The 19,280-nt window shown below is 32.7% G+C and overlaps 2 protein-coding genes across 2 annotated transcripts; both read left to right on the top strand.

The window, feature by feature from the left end:
* The first annotated feature begins 204 nt into the window (after nucleotides 1–204).
* Nucleotides 205–1,658, top strand: Trs20 (trafficking protein particle complex subunit 2). Its single transcript, XM_085956977.1, has 2 exons — nucleotides 205–408; nucleotides 1,233–1,658. The coding sequence occupies exons 1-2, from the start codon at nucleotides 319–321 to the stop codon at nucleotides 1,560–1,562; spliced, it is 420 nt and encodes a 139-aa protein (XP_085813103.1). The 5' UTR covers nucleotides 205–318; the 3' UTR covers nucleotides 1,563–1,658.
* A 487-nt stretch (nucleotides 1,659–2,145) lies between these two features.
* Nucleotides 2,146–13,981, top strand: Arfip (ADP ribosylation factor interacting protein arfaptin). The gene is made up of 7 exons (XM_085957052.1): nucleotides 2,146–2,255; nucleotides 2,583–2,767; nucleotides 5,081–5,239; nucleotides 7,591–7,700; nucleotides 9,197–9,408; nucleotides 10,815–10,989; nucleotides 12,323–13,981. Exons 2-7 carry the CDS (start codon nucleotides 2,611–2,613, stop codon nucleotides 12,476–12,478), a joined length of 969 nt encoding a protein of 322 aa, XP_085813178.1. The 5' UTR covers nucleotides 2,146–2,255; nucleotides 2,583–2,610; the 3' UTR covers nucleotides 12,479–13,981.
* Nucleotides 13,982–19,280: the final 5,299 nt, after the last annotated feature.

Here is a 19,280-nt window from a genome sequence, read left to right as displayed (position 1 = left end):
ACATCATTATGTTTGGTTTGATTATTATTTTGCCTGGTGACGTATATATTTAAGAAATCTTAAACATTCATTTAAAAATGAAATATAAATACCTACTTTACGATTATTTTACTATTCAGTAAGTATCCCTATTACCAAGTATTCGATAATCTCCAATAATATTTTATCCACAGGCAACTTTACAAACTTCAACTTGACGTCTTGACGTCTGTCATTTCTTTTTCATGTTTGTACAGTAAATGTTATTATTTATTATATTAATTAAAAGAGAATCGTGATATTATGTCATCTATATATTAATGATAACATTTCTTTAAAATGGCTGGAACTTATTACTTCGTTATCGTGGGACATCTCGACAACCCAGTATTTGAAATGGAGTTTGCTCCTGTGAATAAGGAGGTTAAGGTATCTACATAAAACACTTCATTATTATTACATTTTTGAAAGTTTTAGAGTAGCTATATGGCTGTACTAATACTAATTTTGTATCTCACAGTATGAGTATTTGAAAAATACTTATCAACATCCCTGCCCAAAACTTAAACTGATGAAAGTGTAATTTTTGGGTACCAAATTAATAAATTTGGTTTCTATCACTGATATGATTTTATTAATGAATGGATACTTTTGTTATTCTATTTTTAATACTGAATATCCTATGATAAGGGTTCATAATTAAAATATTATTAGAAAAGTATTTACCAATAATATACATATTATAGAATTGATCAAGTTGTCCACATAGGTGTTTGTAAAATATGTTGAATGTTCTCTAAGTATATGAAAGTATCCAATTCTTCAATTTAAATTTTGTTTCCATCAATCAAGCGACTTACCCGTGTAGTGACAATGAAAAACATCTGCGTCTCAAAGAATTTCATGTGTATTTAATAAAATTTCTTTTATTCAACGAATAATTCAAAATATTTCAGAATGTAACATTCTATATATTGAACATACATAATTTGAAAACTCACTGGAAAAAATACAATTCCCCAATTAAGCTACGGGCATCCTACTCAATTAAGACAAATTTAACTAGTAGTTCTTACATGGAATGCTTATCAAATTGCGTTAATAATGTTGGGTATAGGTTTTTGTATATTAAATTCCTTAATTACTAACCAACGTCCATCCGGATCATGTTCATGTATATTTTTATTCACTGCTAAGAGAATATTTATCTTTAAAATAACATTCAATTTAAATTTTTTTTTTTTTTATTCTAGAAGGAAGACCATCGGCATTTGAATCAGTTTATTGCCCATGCTGCCTTGGATTTAGTTGATGAACACATGTGGAAAGTGAACACTATGTATTTAAAATCCGTCGACAAATTCAATCAGTGGTTTGTGTCTGCTTTTGTCACCGCCAGTCATATGCGATTCATTATGGTGCATGACGTCAAGAATGAAGATGGCATTAAGAACTTTTTTTCAGACATTTATGAGTCATATATAAAATACTCAATGAATCCTTTTTATAAAGAAAATTCTCTCATTAAATCGCCAGCTTTTGATAAGAAAGCTCAAATGTTCGGGAAAAAATATCTTACATAAATAATCATTATAATAGTTATTAAGTAATATATTATTTTGTAATCTTAATCTATATAATATTAAATAATACTGTACCTATTATTATTAGTGTTTAAGTTCTGTATTTAATAAACAATTTATCTTACAAACATGTAAATTATTTTCCCAGCAACCTTACCTAATTCCAAATATAACAAATTTTGAAAAGTACATAATATTATAAATTATTTTACGATAAATTTAATATTGTATAGTAGGTAGGTACCTACCTATTTAATTAGCATTGTCAAAGACATTGGACTTTCAATCTCTTTGAGCATTGTTCATTTTTATAAACTACATTATTTGCACATAAATTTTAAACACCATACATCACATTCCTGTTAGTTAAAAACCATTATTTTACTCAATTAAATTTGTATATATTATTGACTAGATTTGAAGTTTTCCTACTTTCTCGTTTTTTTACGTAAAGAAAAATTTTTGCTTGTGCAAACATGGAAAAATAATAAAATGTACACGTAGCTCAAAACCAAAGTCATACTTGATCAGCTTTTTTGTATACACAATTTTTATTATGTTGGTAGTAATAGTGTTTCTGATTGAAGTATGTCTTCTGTTGTGCTCTATGAACACTAAAATTTCCATTCTATAACACTTTCCTATATAAATTACCAGTAGATTAAACCAATATTCAAAGTATTTACTCTTTATGTAAGTTTGCGCGTTTAGAATCCAGTTCTATTGCTGCTTGTTGCATTTGTATGAAAGTCTAAATGTCAAAATATTGATGTAATGACGTTAGCTCCCGTGTCTTTAGATGTCTTTCATTAGTGGTAAAAGATCTTGGATAACTGAGAAGAAGTAGTGCTTAATGTGATGATTGTATTTTTACAACTAAATGCTCTCTCATTCCTTACCATTCATTGGTTTAACGAAGCCCTCAAAAGAACACGTCACTTGCACTGTTGAAGGGTTTAAGCAAATTGACATTTAAAGAGACCCTAGCATTAATAATCATATTATCATTCCTTTTAATAGATTAAATACCCTGTTAATCATTCGTGCAATGGCGCAAACCATCGTTACCAGTACATCGGAGCGCAGTATCCACGAAATGTTAAAGGATGCACCATCATTAAACGAAACCAGTGGCTCTGTAAATGCCGGAACTGAAGCCAAATATCCTACTCACTCACAGAGTATGCCGTTCCCTGCTCCAAGCGGTAAATAAGTTGTACTCTTATTCAATAGTCATATAGAGATATTCCATAGGAAGTTACTAAACTTAATTAACAGCATTGACATCTCAGTTAAAAAGATTTATTGTATGGAGTTAAATAAATCTTGATGTGTGGCTTATGGTATCAATTACGTTTTGAATACTTTTATATAACACCCACGGTGGAATAGTGACAGTTTCCGTCACAGCCGTGTCAAGCCCAGCGTGTGGCAAGATATTTTCTTTTTCAATGTGTGTTTGTTTATCTAGAGAATCGACTTAATGGGTAATACCAATAGGCCATCCAAAGCATCCAAGCATTGATTGCCTTACGAACTGTCAGAAATGTTGTATGCTACAAATTTAGTGAAAATCCTATTTGTAGGTATCAGTAGCGAAGGGTGGAGATAGGCTGTTAAGATTCGCCATAAATAGTGTACATTAAACTTTGTCAGTCATGCGTATATGTTTTTATTGAACTAAGACTACAATTTACAGATGTTGGTTAGTGTTTAAAAATCAATTAAACCCTGCCAAAACCAAACCATAATAGTTTGGGTATATTTTGAGCAATATGACAAAACTGCGCACACTTTTTCATTCATACTTATTTGTTTTCGTTAGATTAAAAATACACATTACACATATTGTTGGTTCATTTTTATCAATTCATTAAGCCCTGCCTAAACCTAACTATAATACATAAAAAATATCATTCTAACTATAAAATAAGTTATGTATGATTTAATTGCATAATTTTAGATATTTTATAGATAGACGAGTATTTTTTGACTATTATCTATTATGGCTTGGTTAGGTAGGGTTTAATTGAATTCTAAAATCTGACTTTTTAAATCTGACTTAAATTGTAGTCTTATTTAAATGAAAACAAATACGTATGACTGATAAAGTTTAATGTGCACTATTTATGGCGGATCTTAACAGCCTACCTCCATCCTTCGCCACTGATAGGTATAGTAAATCAATGGTAAATATCCAAATTATGTTCACCTTTGGAGCGGAAATGATTCATTTTCTTTAGAACTATTCCACTTTGTTGTCTAACAATAATGAATGATAAGGCAAGGTAATGGAAAAACGAGACATATAATGATTACTTTTACTTTCGTTGTACAAACATTGATCAAATACGGTCTCTAAATTAACAGCTCAATATCTAAATAAATTCTTCATTGTGCATTAAAATATTAAATTATCCAAAAACAACCAGTTGTGATTACCTCCTGCTATAGATATACCGTCATAAATCATCAGGTGTTCGAATTTCGAAGTAAGCTCACCATTGTATAAGAAGTATTGAATGATATATCAAATGTTAGCATGTGGCGCTCTCACTCAGTTGACAACTTACAGTGGTGGATCAGTAAAATAAGAAAATATTTAACTTTGCATTTTACTTTGGAGTGGTATGTATTTGGCAGTAGCGAAGGGTGGAGGTAGGCTGTTAAGATCCGCCATAAATAGTGCACATCTAACTTTATTAATCATACGTATTTGTTTTTATTGAACTAAGACTGCAATTTACAGATGCTGTTGGTTGGGTTTTAAAATTCAATTAAACCCTGCCTAACCAAACCATAATAATTTTGGTATACTTTGAGAGATACGACACAATTGTGCACACTTTTTCATTCATGTTATAGGTTTTCGTTGGATTAAGAATACATATTACACTTATTGTTGGTTCATTTTTTGAAATTCATTAAGCCCTGCCTAAACCAAACTATAATTGATAAAAAATATTATTCTATTTATGAAATATCCAAAGTTATGTATGATTTAATTGCATAATTTTACATAATTTATTGATAGACGAGTATTTTTCGACTATCATTTATTATGGCTTGGTTTTGCAAGGTTTAATTGGTTTTCAAAAACTAACCAACACTGTCTGTAAATTGTAGTCTTATTTGAATGCCAACAAATATGTATGACTGACAAAGTTAAGTGTACACTATTTGTGGCTGATCTTAACAGCCTACCTATACCCTTCGCCACTGGTATTTGGTGACATTACACTCACTACTTACAGCCAAAAAAACTGATTAATACCATCATGTCGATTATAATTCTATCTGACAGTAATATTACAGTATGCATAGAACTGCAATGAACATGCAATTCAATTGAGATTATTTGTGAACTGCATGATTGAAAGGTTTGATGTTCACTAATTTACTTTATTTTCTCAATGCTGTTGTTGCTACAATCAGTGTGGCAAAAACATTGCTTGGATCTGGAGACACCATAAATTTAATCATTGCGATGTTACAAGTTTGTCCATTTTTTTGTACAGGGTGCACTAGTCCCGTACAGAATGGCAGCACGGGGAATTTGTTCAAAAGCGGAGCGTCGCGGATGGATTCTTTAAAGAATTGGAGTATCTCAACTTATAAATGCACCAAACAGCTCATGTATGAAAAATTAGGGAAGTCATCTCGCACCATCGATGCAGGTAAACTTCAATTTGCATACACTAAAAGGTTGCCATGTATGATGTTTTTTTTCCTTTATAACATTACAATAGGCCAAGAGGTCCAATGACAGTATTGTAGTGAAACAGTAGTGTATTACCCTAAGGGGGGGAGGGGTTAGGGGGGGTGTATAAAATGCACAAAAACCAACAAAATACAAGCTCAATTTTTTCTGATGTCTAGTTAAGACACGATACATCTGTGAACATCCGAAATCTGTACAAAGATGTATAAAAACAGTTTATAGACATTTCTATAAGAACGTTTCAAATATTTTTGTAAACCACTTCCGATGAAATACATTGATTTACAAATTTATCTTGGTCTGGAATAGGCAGAGGAATAGAATATTCTGTGAAAACATAATACTATCATTCTCAACAAATTTATTTTAACCGTGTCGAGGCTGAAGAACACCAGGAAAAAGTGTAGAACTTGGCAACACCGAAAGCGGAGCGCCACACTTACAACGGGCGCCGCCATCTTTATTGCGAAACCCCATCTCTAGCGCCTCTGACGTGTTTCCAGCCTTTACTTGTTAACAGTCCCGCGTGACAAAGTAGATTCTATAAAGGAGCTGTAACTTGTTTAATTAATAAATGTGAACACAACCTTCATCAACCTTGGCTTTTAAATCCAACCTTCTGATACCCTTCTAATTCACAGACATGGTCAAACCACCAAAACCGTTTAAAAATGTGACGAGGAAAAAGACTTTGCGACGATGGGAGGGTGGTCAAAAATTACCGAATATCATGTCATTCATGCACGACCTTTAAACACTTGTTAAATAGGCCAGAAGTTGAATAGCGATTCATTTAATCAGTATTTTTCGGTACACAACGGTTATGAGGAATACAGCGGCAAACACATTTTGAAAATAGCCGATAAACCGGATTTTAGTTTAGGTTAGGTTAGGTTAACCTAACAAATAATCCAGTATATCGGTTATTTTCAAAATGTGTTTGCCGCTGTATTCCTCATAACCGACTTGTAACTATTTTTCTTTTCAATTTGCATTATGATCTCTAAATCATATCTAGGTATCTTGAAATTATAAATCCTACGAGTTAATCCTATTTTTATTATAAATTATATATCCTTATATTATAAAATTATAAATTATAAATCCTACAAGAAAATTTAATGTCAGTTTATAAATATTAATTGCACATCTCAGTGCGTGTTATCCTAGTATTAGTAGTGTACGTACATATTGTCTATACGTTCACCACTAAATACTCATAAAAATTAAATGTATTTACAGCGAGTAGTCCAACCAATCCATTTCATTTAAGAATTGGGTCAATTATGTCACAATTCAATTCAGATAAGATACTGAACACTGACTTCATTCATCATGTAAGAATATAAAAAAAAACTTTATGTATGAGCTCTGAATCTATCCATTGGCTTTGGTGTTACATTTTAGTTGTTTTTATAAAATTAATACTACCAATTGAGGATCCTTGATAAAAATTTAAATTATAATCAATAAGTGTGTTGCCCACGATGGTTGAGCGGTAACGCGCCGGCTTAAATGTTGTGTTTTCCAGGTTCGAATCCTGGATCTGCCAAATACACATATGGTTTTTCAATTTGTGTTTGGAGTCAGAGTATGGACCTAATAGCTTGAGCAAGTGTCTAACTAATAACCATTTCTTGTAAAAACGAAAATATGTTAATATAATGTCCATTCTGTAGAGGCCCATAAAATGATCATCTTAGGATCAAATTTTGGATTTATGAAGTATCTGGTGAAGTGTGTAGTATTCCATCGCAATTAGTTTCTGTAATCGGTAAATTAGATTGTACATTACGACTTCTTCAGGCTATATATTAATAATAAACCTTGATCGCTAAAACTGATTTCTATGGAATTATAATGTATGTAGTCATTACTTACTTTGTTCCATCTACATCCGTTATTCGTTTGATATCAGATAGGTTGCTCGTGTTTGTGTGACAAGTGTTCGGGCAGAGTTGAATAATACACGAGTTCGTGTTTATATGGTTTATATTATGGCGCACATTAACTTGTTCGTTATTACACAGTAAATAATATGGTGTTAAATTATATTGCTAAGGTTTAACATGAATCTTTTAACTTGATAATTCAGCGAACGACTGGAGCGTCCTTATAACCTCTACACAGAAACGAGGCCTCTAAGCTACCGTCAGATTCTTATTTCCGCTTCGCCACTGTCTATGCCCCAAACATGAGCATGGACAATGGCGTGGCAGTTGTAGAGTTGGGTAAAACCTCTACAGAATACTACAAAACTTCTCATTAATTTGGTTTTAAATGTTAATAATTCACTATTTTTTCCAGATCTTGAGGCCCAAATTGAGCACCTGAGAGACACACAGAGAAAATATGCCAACATTTTGAGATTATCGAGGGCACTTACTAGTCATTTTTACCACGTTGTACAAACCCAAGTAGGTATCTTATAATTTTGTCATAATTTTTTCATATTACAGTTCCTACGTCATTGAATAGCCAGTGTCATTCCAGCACGGCACATCACTTTTAGAATTACAATCACATTACCCGCATCGATGACCGTATTAATTAGTATTTACGTCATGTACCATTCCTCTGGTTTGAATCTTGAATTCCCCCTACACTCTACAAGTCCGCCTGTATAGATTTCCAAAATATTATAAGATCTTGTAAGGATGCCATTCAATTCATTCACTAATCTAACCATGAATTTTTATGACCACCTTCACAATTTGAAAAAACTTTTAATCTACATTCAAGAAGGTCCTTCTTATTTTACCACTTAGGACCAGTTTTAGTCAATTTCTCCTAGCGCTTATTAGTCTCTCTGTAGGCCATCAAACTCCATCACCCCATCGCTGGCATGGGGATTAGATAAATCTGACGACATCAGGCTTATCAAATTTAGTATAGAACTCATGATTGAAGCAAAGTCACCAGATATCATCATTACAGACGGGCTCAAAAATCTTTTAATTCTACGTCAACGAAGACCTTCACTTAAAAAAAAAAACATTGTGGGACTATTGTCACAGTTTCACTCTTTTCTTTCTGGTGCTAAAACCCTATGTGGGTCATGGCCTTTATCATCTTTCTCCGTCCGTGCCTGTCCAAAGTTGCTTCCCTCTAGTTTTTGACGCTTGCCTCTATCCCTCCATCTTGTACGAGGTCAACCAGCTGATTCTTTGCCTCTCAGCTTCCCGAATGTTAGTTTCTTCATCATGCGTTCCTTGCTCATATTACATAAACTGTATGATGTGGAGGCCTATGCCTATACAAAGCTGCAACTCATTACTGTATCTCTGTCTCTCTGACTGTGTCACTAATCGGTTCAAAGATACTGAGCAATACACTTAGCTTAAATAATTAGTTCAGCACTCTCCATGTTTTTGGTCATGCACCAGATTTCCAAACGATAAATGACAGTTTGTCTTATTAGTGTTTGGTACAAGATGTATTTCAAGTGTCAGTTCGGTACATTGGAATAAAGCGTCTTCGTTAGACAGAAGTGACATTTACTGCCTAGGACAATTCTTCTCTTGATTTAGATTACTAGGCAACTTTCATTGTTAACGGAGAATCCCAGGTAAATGAAATTGTTGACCCGCTCAAAAGTGTAGTGTGCCCTGAAAGTATCGCAAAATCTGTCCGGCTCTCTGGATACAACCTTTTGTGTGCTTGGTTTTTTCAAGATTAACAATGAATCTCAGTGTGGTAATGTTTTCCTCAAAGTCCGCAAATACTTCTTGGCAGTATTTTCATTTCACACTCTTATTATGTTATTCGTAGAATATGTACATGTGAATACAAAAATTAATAAAAATTGCTTCCAATTATTTTGAATTCTGAGTAATGTAGCTTATAAATTATAATAGTGTCAGTGATTTGTAATGATGAGCCATGCTGATTTAATGTGTCTTTTGCTTGGCAGCACGCTTTGGGGGAGGCGTTCTCAGATCTTGCCCAAAAATCGCCCGAACTTCAGGAGGAATTTCTTTACAATTCGGAAACGCAGCGAAATTTAACAAGAAACGGAGAAACCCTGTTGGGTGCCCTTAATTTTTTCACATCCTCCGTCAACACATTGTGCCATAAAACCATTGAAGATACCTTACTTACCATAAGACAGTATGAAACTGCAAGGTTAGTATCCTTTTTACCATTTCGCTCTCAACACTAATGCAATGATACTCAACCTTTTTTTTCTTCGGGCCAAATACATATATTTGTAAAGTAACGCGGGCCGCATCACTACTGGTGTGACAAAAAAATCATGAAAGCCCCCCTTTTTTACAAAACATTTTTGACATTTTAAAAATTATGCGTGTTTTTTTAATTAATCGTGTACAATAGCAACACTCTTATACCAGATCTGATGTGGACCATAATGACAATCCTCTCCGGGTGTCACTATCTGTGCGTCAAAGTCGAAATGAATCTCAAGATAGGTATACGAAATTCCTGATAATAAATGTGTTTCGGCCCGCACATAAAAGCTTAAAGAGCCGCATGCGACCCGCGGCCCGCAGGTTGAGTATCGCTGCTCTAATGGGTCTCTTTATTTTACCCCTCCATATTGTTTAATATGTAATATAATTTTGAAATACATTTTGTATTTTAAACAATGTTTATAATGAGGTTTATCTTTACATTTTGATTTCATGGTATCAGTAGTGTGTTGTTTTTGCAATTGGTTATATCTATTGAATTTAATGTGGTTGTTTATCTCGTGTGAAATAAAAGTTTGTAGATAAAATTAAATTTTCGCATTGGCACCAGTTTCATTTATATCAGACTTATAAAATTGTGCAAATATATGTACGTATAAGAAACTTTTATAGGAATGGTAATGTAATCATCTGTTAAATGTGTAGGTGAAGCTTGCTATTGAAAATGCTAATGAAGGACTTTTTAATATATGCATTGGTAATAACAATTTTTTCTGAAACTCATAAAAAAAATTAAAACCTAGCTATCGCCGAATAGTACTAGTCGAAAGTTGGTGTAATAATAGTTTCTACAAACTTAATGAGGTTGAAAATCATCTATGATAAAACCACTCTAATTAGACGTCTTCTAAATATCTGATCTTTTAAAGAAATCCTTTCATATTGGTATGCAGAATACTAATTATTATCGACTACAATTTATATACCATGTCCGATCCTAATAAGATCATATGGGCCTCCACAGGGAGGAGGTTTGTATTAACAAATGTTTGTTTTTACAAGCAATGGATGTTAGCCACTTGCTCAACCTATCATACTCTGACTCAAACACAAATTCAAAAACAATATGTGTATTTGCCAAACCCTGGATTGGATTCGAACCCACGACGTTATAGCCCGACGCTTAAGCCACTCGGCCATTGTGGACGTTGTGTAATTACTTGTGCAAAAAAGACTTCATAATCTGTGATATTTTAGGGGTCCTACATAAATGACTTTCAGTATGTTTTGAGTGGTTTTTTCCCCCCTGGGTTAATAGTAATCCAATCCAGTTCATAATAAAAAGTGAAGTGGTTTTTTAAACTGATATTCGGTTTCCAGGATTGAATACGATGCATACCGGAGTGACTTAGAAGCAGCCAGTATAACAGGGAGCAGTGCCACTAACAATGAAACGGTTGAAGAGATTCAAAAGCAGTATGACACTCACCGCACGAATTATGAGAAATTGAAACAGGACGTCGCTGTCAAACTCAAGTTTTTAGATGAAAACCGGGTATGTATTTTTGACATTCATTTTTCATATTACTTTAATTGCCTTGTCCTCTGAATTTTTACATGATATCAGTCATGTGATTCTGGTTGGTCCTGTGTGTGTTAAAACTGCTGCAAAAAGAGAACCGTGCGCAATGCTATATGCACTAATCATGCATTGAACACTGCGTATGAGCAGAATACAGACCGGAAATTTTCTTCACTTAATTCCAAGATCCATTAAATCGAGGTACTGTGCTGCCATAGTGATGCCGTTTCGCGCTCGAGCGGATGTATTATGTGAGATAAACGACACCTCGTAAAACCTCGTTAGTAAGAACACTGATAATTCGAAATTCGCCGTAATTCGAAATTTCCGCGAAAAAAAAATCCCTTGAACATTATTTTCATATAAAACCCATACCTTTAATTCGAATTTCGTAATTCGAAATTATTTCAGTGTCCTGGCATATAAAAATATTCAATAAATCGTAATAATGTATTCTAGTTCATGAGTCAGTCATTGAAAATTGTGACAGACTTTTTTTAAAACATCATAAATTGCTTATTTTATGAAGGTAATAAAAATAATCCTGACATTTTATGACCCAATTTGATAGGCACATCTATGATCGGAAACAAAATTAATGAAAATCAAAAAAAAAAAATTTCAAAATTTTTTTTCACCCATACATTTCATAATTCGTAATTTTTTTTTCGATTTTCGGTCCCATGGAATTCGTATTAACGAGGTTTTACTGTACTGCTTTTGTATACTAGAACCATCATATTATTATTTTGCCTACGATTTTATAGCGCTGTATGCAGTGTATAGCGGGGTCAGGGATGTAAATTTATACCTGAATGTGCGGATGATTTGTTGTTCCCCAGATCACCGTTATGGGGGCCGTAGCCAATATATAATGCTAAGACTCTACCAGTAGTGTTGTCTGACATTAAGCGTTGCCGTGCTCAAACGGCTAATGAAAATGGACCATATTTAAGCACCATTGAACCAAGTCCATATGTGACAAAACTTTAAACCTACTTGCTAAAACATCACTTATTATATATAAATCATTGGCGAAGAGTGAAAGTAGGCTAGGAGATCCGATATAAATAGTGCACACCAAACGTCAGTCATACTTATTTGTTATCATTGAACTAAGACTACAAATTGCCGATGGTGTTCAATCAAATTCTAAATTTAATAAAACCCTGCCGGAGCTAAACCATTCTTCTTTTATAAAATATCTAAAATTATGCCATTAAATCGGATCTCATCAGCCTACCTCTACCTTTGCCACTGCTTTAAATGCATTATTTATTAAAATATTCTGTTCGTTCTTTTCCAGATAAAGGTGATGCATAAACAACTGCTTCTCTTCCACAACGCGGTGTCGGCGTACTTCAGCGGAAACGGAGCAGCTCTGGAAGCGACGTTAAAGCAATTCAATATAAAAATGAAGGCCCCCAATTCCAGCCAGGGATCATGGTTAGAGCAACCATAGTGCTAGATGTTTTTTTATCACTTTCATAAATCAAAGAGAGAGAGAGAGAAGTGCTTATAAGTAGGTAGTATTTTTTTAATCAAAATTTATATCCACATCTTAAAAAATTATGGAAACCAAAATTCGTACTAATCTAACGTAAGTAATTGAAGCGTACGCTGGGGCATTAATCTATAGCATATTTTGTGAAATTTCAAGAGGGTGATATGATTTGAGGTGCTGAGGATTAAATGAATACAAGTGACATAGGTTAAGAACCATTTTTAGATCATCACAAATTATTTATTTATGTGTAAAACAAAATTTGTATGACAAATTATACGGATTTATATTTCTAAGATTGAATTGCACCCCGTAGATGTGAGTAAAATGTTATTATTTTCATAGAGATTTCATGAGATCTAATTTGAATATTTCTCATCATGGTCACCGGTGCACTCGCAATACTATTATCCTCAGCAGTCCTCTTAACCTTCTCAGTAATATGTAATATCAGATGTCATAATGCCCTGCATAACTAAAAATAATATGTTCCTTTTCACATTATTCTAATTTTCTAAAACGATTATTTCGCCTTTAAATAAAGGTATGAATGGCAAATTTTTTTATATTATTTTATACTCGCCACTTTAAATCACCCAGGGTATTAACAAAAAGGAATCTTCCCAAAAATCCTATCTATCTTTGAGCATTTAAATATTTTCACACATAATATATGAAAAAAAATCCAAATATCAGTGTTTTGAAGAATTACATAATTCTTAAATCTCCGATTTCTCTTAAATAGTCCGGCATTTTGCAACTCAGCTCTCCTGCTCTATAATCTGGCAGGTTTCACATTAAACTGCTGGATTACAGAGCGGTGAGCCGTTATGTTTACATAAACTAATAAAGATTATTTTTACTGTGCAAATTTGTGATAGAATTATTTCCTATTGAAATCCAATAATCCGGCATTTCTGACAATCCGGCTTAGGTGAAAAAATATGGGTGCCGGATTACCGAGTCAGTGTCAAAGACCCATTTAAATCATAATTTATTATTTTGTTATATATTATCATTGTTCCAGCGCAAACTTCAATTAAAGAATAAATTAGCAATGTTGTCATCCTCAAAAGTTTTTTCAGTGTTTATAATATAGTAAAAACACTGTTGAAACAATTCATTCGATAGAGACAGCCATTTTAATTATAATTTAATAATATACTGTAGTTAATTTACATGTAATCATTATTTTCGAGTAAAATATTTGACCAAAGATTTGCACGGTAGTGTTAAGTCTTTTTTTTAAATTTTGATGAATTTTTTTATGTGATAAAAAAAATACAAAATTTAATAATTTATTGTTGTGCAATACAGACATACCAAGCTTAGATTAAAAAATATATATATATTATTAATGATTGCAGTGAAATCAATGTATATTATTATCAGTATTTACCTTTCCATAGTATTTATTTTACTGTGATAAAAATAGACATTTCGGTTACACAAGATAATAGCAAAATAAAAAAATAAAAAGCAAAAAAGAGAGCTTAAATTCAAATAACACTATCTGCAAAATAAAGTTGCACACATTCAAAAATCATTAAAATTAATCAAGGTCTTTAGATTAATCTTAAAATATTGTAGAACTATTTTAAGATAGAAATATCATTATTTGACCTAGGCAAATGATTAGACAACTTTAATGTGATGATAAAATAAAAACCACGTATCATTGTAGATAGTGTTTTTTAACTTTATGCCCTTATTATGTTAGTGTAGTTTGGGTAAAAGATAATAACTAAATCTTGGAATATTTTGCCAACAATGTATTTGAAACTTTTGTCTATCAAAATCTGTCATTTAAAGTAATGATTGTTAAGTTATCATGTTTCGTCAAAATATACACTATTACAGGGGTTCTTAATCTAGGGGTCGTGGATAATTTTTGAGACTGAATTTGAAAAATTCTCGGGTAGCAAAATCAAACTATTTCCCTGAATTGTGCCGCGGCTCAAAAAAGTTAAGAAACCCTGCACTATTATGTCGGACCCCCAATAAATAATTAATTTGGATAATGCTGAAAACATAATTCAGATCTTCAGAAAGTTTTTTGTTCCAGTGATGAAGTATTGTATCGGATATAATATTTAAAGATATAATAATTAGCTATTGGGGGTACGATTGGCAAATATGTATATTATAATACATAAATAAAACATCTTGTTAGTGACTGAATTATTTATATTGATTATAAATTTTAATTCTTGCTCTAAAAAATCAAGAAAAGCTATTTATCTAAAAATTGCAATGTGTAACGCTAGTTATTAGAAAATTCACCAAATTGAATATATAATTTATTTTACCATCATTTGGAAGTGTTCTGAAGCTACTTTCCGAGAATAACCCCGCTACTTTGTCACTGTAGACTTAAGCTATTAAAAAATTCTTAAGAAGAGATTACTCGTAGGTAATAGATATTGATGTTTTTTTTTTGTATTTGTGACTACTCTGCAATTTTCCTCAGATCACTATGACAACGGTGGTTTGAGGATTATTTTTAATTTACAATACCCCGCATACGGTACTGCTCGTGTAATACTATACATCGGTATAAGTTCTCTAATGAGTGAGGACACTATGCGAACATTTGGAGCACCATTCAGTATTTTTGTACTGTGATAAGCTTCCAGCGTTCCAAATTTAAATAGCAGTCGATTTATGTAGGTATAATGATATACACCCGCATTATAACCGACATATGCTCCTGGGAAGTTAGCCCTAAACTGAAATGCCGTTATCACATAACAAATCATTTATATCCATTGGGTCGATTTTAATTTGAGAAAAAAAATTGAATATATTAAGTGTTCTTAGTTAAAATTTTATTTACTTCATCGAAATCAATAAAAATTATTCAAAGCTAAATTGGCTGAGTAGTTAGTGTCATGTGCCATTTGTAAAATTTTATTGTAAATGACATGTGATTGTTCTGCATTGGATCTAAATATTTCCATGCCCAATTTTTTCTGGTACCGCATATTTTTACAGGCACAAATTTTTTCTGATCCAACAATACATCTCAAAGATATTTTTGGTTGTGAGTATATCGAAAAAATATAACTAAGTTAAAATTATGACATAATTAAAAAAGGCCATTGTATTGAATAGATCACTGAAACAATATTTTTGTTTCACTTGTCATATTATTTTGTTATTGGGGTTCAGCACGGACAATATATGACTTTGTTACATTTCACTATCACAGAAGCATAATATATGTTATAAATACAAAAACGTGACTAAATAAGTCTGTGCTTGCACACGAAAAAGAATGCATACAACCAATATTAAATTTGTCTCAGCATAGAAATAACGATTATTGAACATACATAATAAGCATTTCGTCCCGAGGTCACGAATTGTACATTTAGAGGAACATCTTACGTTCGTCTGTTCAGTCACAAATACAAACAAAGCATTTTCTATCTAATATTTGCCGGAATTTCTAATCAATTAATGATAATACTAACTACAGAAAGACAGTGCAAGCATTTTTGTCCCTATAATAATTAATAAACTACACAACCAAATATGTTCTATGGTTGGGTATACTTGATAGAACAATGCTGTGTGCATCTATCTATAACTAGTAATATCTTTAATCTATTCATTTCAAACTTGATATTATGCTTATTCACAATTATCGACTAATTTTGTCAAATGTTTTCTTGATATTGAAAAAAAATCAATGTTGTGTGAGCCTTCTTGACAATACAAAAATAGTGTTTTCTAACATTATCCTTAGTCTTAGAATAATATTATTAAGAATTCTATTGTTACATGAAACGGTACTTTCTTTTACCATTCCATAAACAAATTCCTATTTTGATTAATTTTAATGATCTCTGGCAACATTTACTTGTAATATTATTAGGACATCACTAAACAATGTATTGATTCATTCACAGTGTCTATTTTCAAAAACTAGACTTTTTTTGTCTTTCAAGCGTAAATGATCGGTTGTAACGATTGTTTCTTTTTTCCATCGTATTGTATTTTAAAATTTGAACAATATACCCATTTTTATTTATCCATAAATCCTTTATTACAATAAAAGCATAATAAAATGAACATTTATTTGTATCGTTTTAATTCAAAGTCATTACATTCTAATTGATTTAAGTTTTGTACTATTCCATTCGCCCATGATGGCCGAGCGGTAACGTGTTGGTTTATATTGTCATTGGAGTCAGAGTATGGACCTAATAGTTTAGCAAGTAGCCAACATCCATTTCTCGTAAAACAAAAATTTGTTAATACAACCTTCACTCTGTGGAGGCTCATATTTTATGATCGATCATGGTGATGTAAAGAATGTTATTTAACTTTTCCATTTGAATCGTTTTTGTGACTCGGGTTTCTCTCATCGGCGTCTTCAGGCACTATGCACAATCACTAATGGTAAATGTATAACCAACTGCCACAAAATTTAGTTACCGTAATAACGTTTACATAATATATATACCAAATTAGTACATTGAGAGATTCTGATTACACATTATTCTTTAGCTAAAAATTACCCAGGCATAATACATTAAAATACTTACCGTTAATACACTAAACAAACCTCTGAAAATGGCATTACTTGTAAGTAAGGAACTGCGCCTGTAAAGTATCAAAAACTTTCTACATCATTTTGGGTACTGCGACATATTAATAGCGTTCAAAAGAAAGTGATGTTATGGTATAATCAACTGTAAGTATGTAAAATAATTTGCATGTATCTGTATCAAACAGCCTATGTAAAATTATAAATGAAGAATACAAAACTTAAATCAATTAGAATTTAACTTCCATGAAGTACCCTCAGTCGACAAGTTTTTAAACACTTTTTTTATTAGATTAAGACCATATGTGGACTTTTGTGATGTTTTTGGAAATAGATGTGTCATAAGATATGACATCATAGTCTATCTAATATACAGTGTGTTTGAATCAATACATTGTCTGGGGACGGCATTATGTTTAGATGTTTATTTTGTACTTTGTAAAGAAATATATTTACTTATACCTTGCCTTGTGTTATTTTTATACATTATTATTTATAGTAAATATTATAAAATTTGAATTGGTTTGCAAAATTATATAATATAATGTATTTCAATACATTATCATCTTTGTTTAGTGTTTTCCAATAATAACTAATATTATAAAAATGTGATCTTGATAAACTATATAATATATCCATGATCTGGATTTTTTTAGACAGTTGATTGTCTATTTGCTGAAAGGACCTAAAATCACGATTGTCAAATATTATGCATAATATATAACCTATAAAATGCTTTTTTAGCACAATTTTTCTTTGTGACATGCTTTTCTTCACAATAAACGTATTTAAAATAATTGTGTTTCATTGATAACAGCTCATTCAGAACATAGGCTAACCTGTAATTGACAACTCAACCGCAATTTGAACTCAGAATATCGTTATGAATTCTTTATTAATTACGTATTACTACATCGCGTTTCACTCCAGTATAGGGCAAACACAAGGTTGCACCACTTACCTTAGTCCCAACACCACGTCACTCTCGCGTCACCCGCCATGTTAAACTTCCAGTGAGTAGAACACTTTTGTAGTACCACTGCAGGGTGAGAAATCATCGATCACGGTGATAAAATCTTTTAGGTGGTGTAAGGTGCGGAATAGAACACCGGTGGCTTCCAGAACACATGCCCAAGCCATGTGAAGCGTTTCTTCATGTTTATGTCAGTCGCTCATGACAGCTTACAAACTCGAATGTAATGCATGTTGTATTGGTGTACACCTAAGATTTGTCGGAGACATAGGTATTCTCAAAGCGCGAGAATTGAAACCTTTGGTACCTGCTAAAGTACCACGTCGCACATCTGAACGGGTAGCATATACGCCCCCACAAGGGGGAGGCTGACAGGGAATACCTTTAATTTTACATTGTGGAACCCTGGAGTTCCGCGGAATAAATACCATTTGGGGAACACTACTGTAGAACATTACACTACCTTTAAAATTAGCGATAGGTTGGGGGGCCATGATACACGCATTTATAGAATATCATTATGAGTATTAAGTTGGATGACTGCGGACACCGCAATATCCGTGTAAATTCCAAGTTCACTGTAGACTGCCATTGTCAGCAACCCTGACACCTAATTAAATTAAATTACAATTTGCACTCCAAAGAAGCACAGCACAATGATTGATATATCATGATAGATATCTCAACCTATTATATTCAATATTTGTGTTTCAAGTGTAAGGCTTCGGCCACATAGGAAGGTGCCTTGGCTACGTGCCAGGTGACATATCCTAGTGAACAAACGCACACTATTATATCGCAATGGCCACACTGCATGCTTCGCGCCTCGCTACGTTATTATGAGTCACCTCGTGAGTCTGCCGCCAAACAATCGTGTTGGTTATTTTTATTGTCACCTAGTGATTTTGCCATTGTCTATGGATTTTGCAAGATGGCTGATGTTTCTTCAGTATGACAAACGTCAAACACCGTATATTTTGAGGATATGAATAATGACACATGGGATGAGTGCATCCAACAAGTTCAAATTTGAGACTTTCGAAATTTTAAACTTGTGAGAAGTAGCTTTCTGGTTAGTTTTGAGAGTGACAAATGTCAAATGAATTTGTACCTAAGCACGTAGCGTGCAAAGTGGCAGTAGTGTTTTTAATAGACAAGCATAGCATTTAGCTCAGGACTAACGAAGCACCTGCCTATGTGGCTGAAACCTAAATGATTGGTTCATTCTTGCA

This window comes from Rhyacophila brunnea, unplaced genomic scaffold, assembly GCF_057557595.1.
Source record: "Rhyacophila brunnea isolate RB1 unplaced genomic scaffold, BYU_Rbru_1.0 scaffold_6, whole genome shotgun sequence".
In the NCBI taxonomy this organism is placed as follows: Eukaryota; Metazoa; Arthropoda; class Insecta; order Trichoptera; family Rhyacophilidae; genus Rhyacophila; species Rhyacophila brunnea.
The sequence above is the reverse complement of the archived record's forward strand: the minus strand, read 5'-3'. Positions and strand labels throughout refer to the sequence as shown.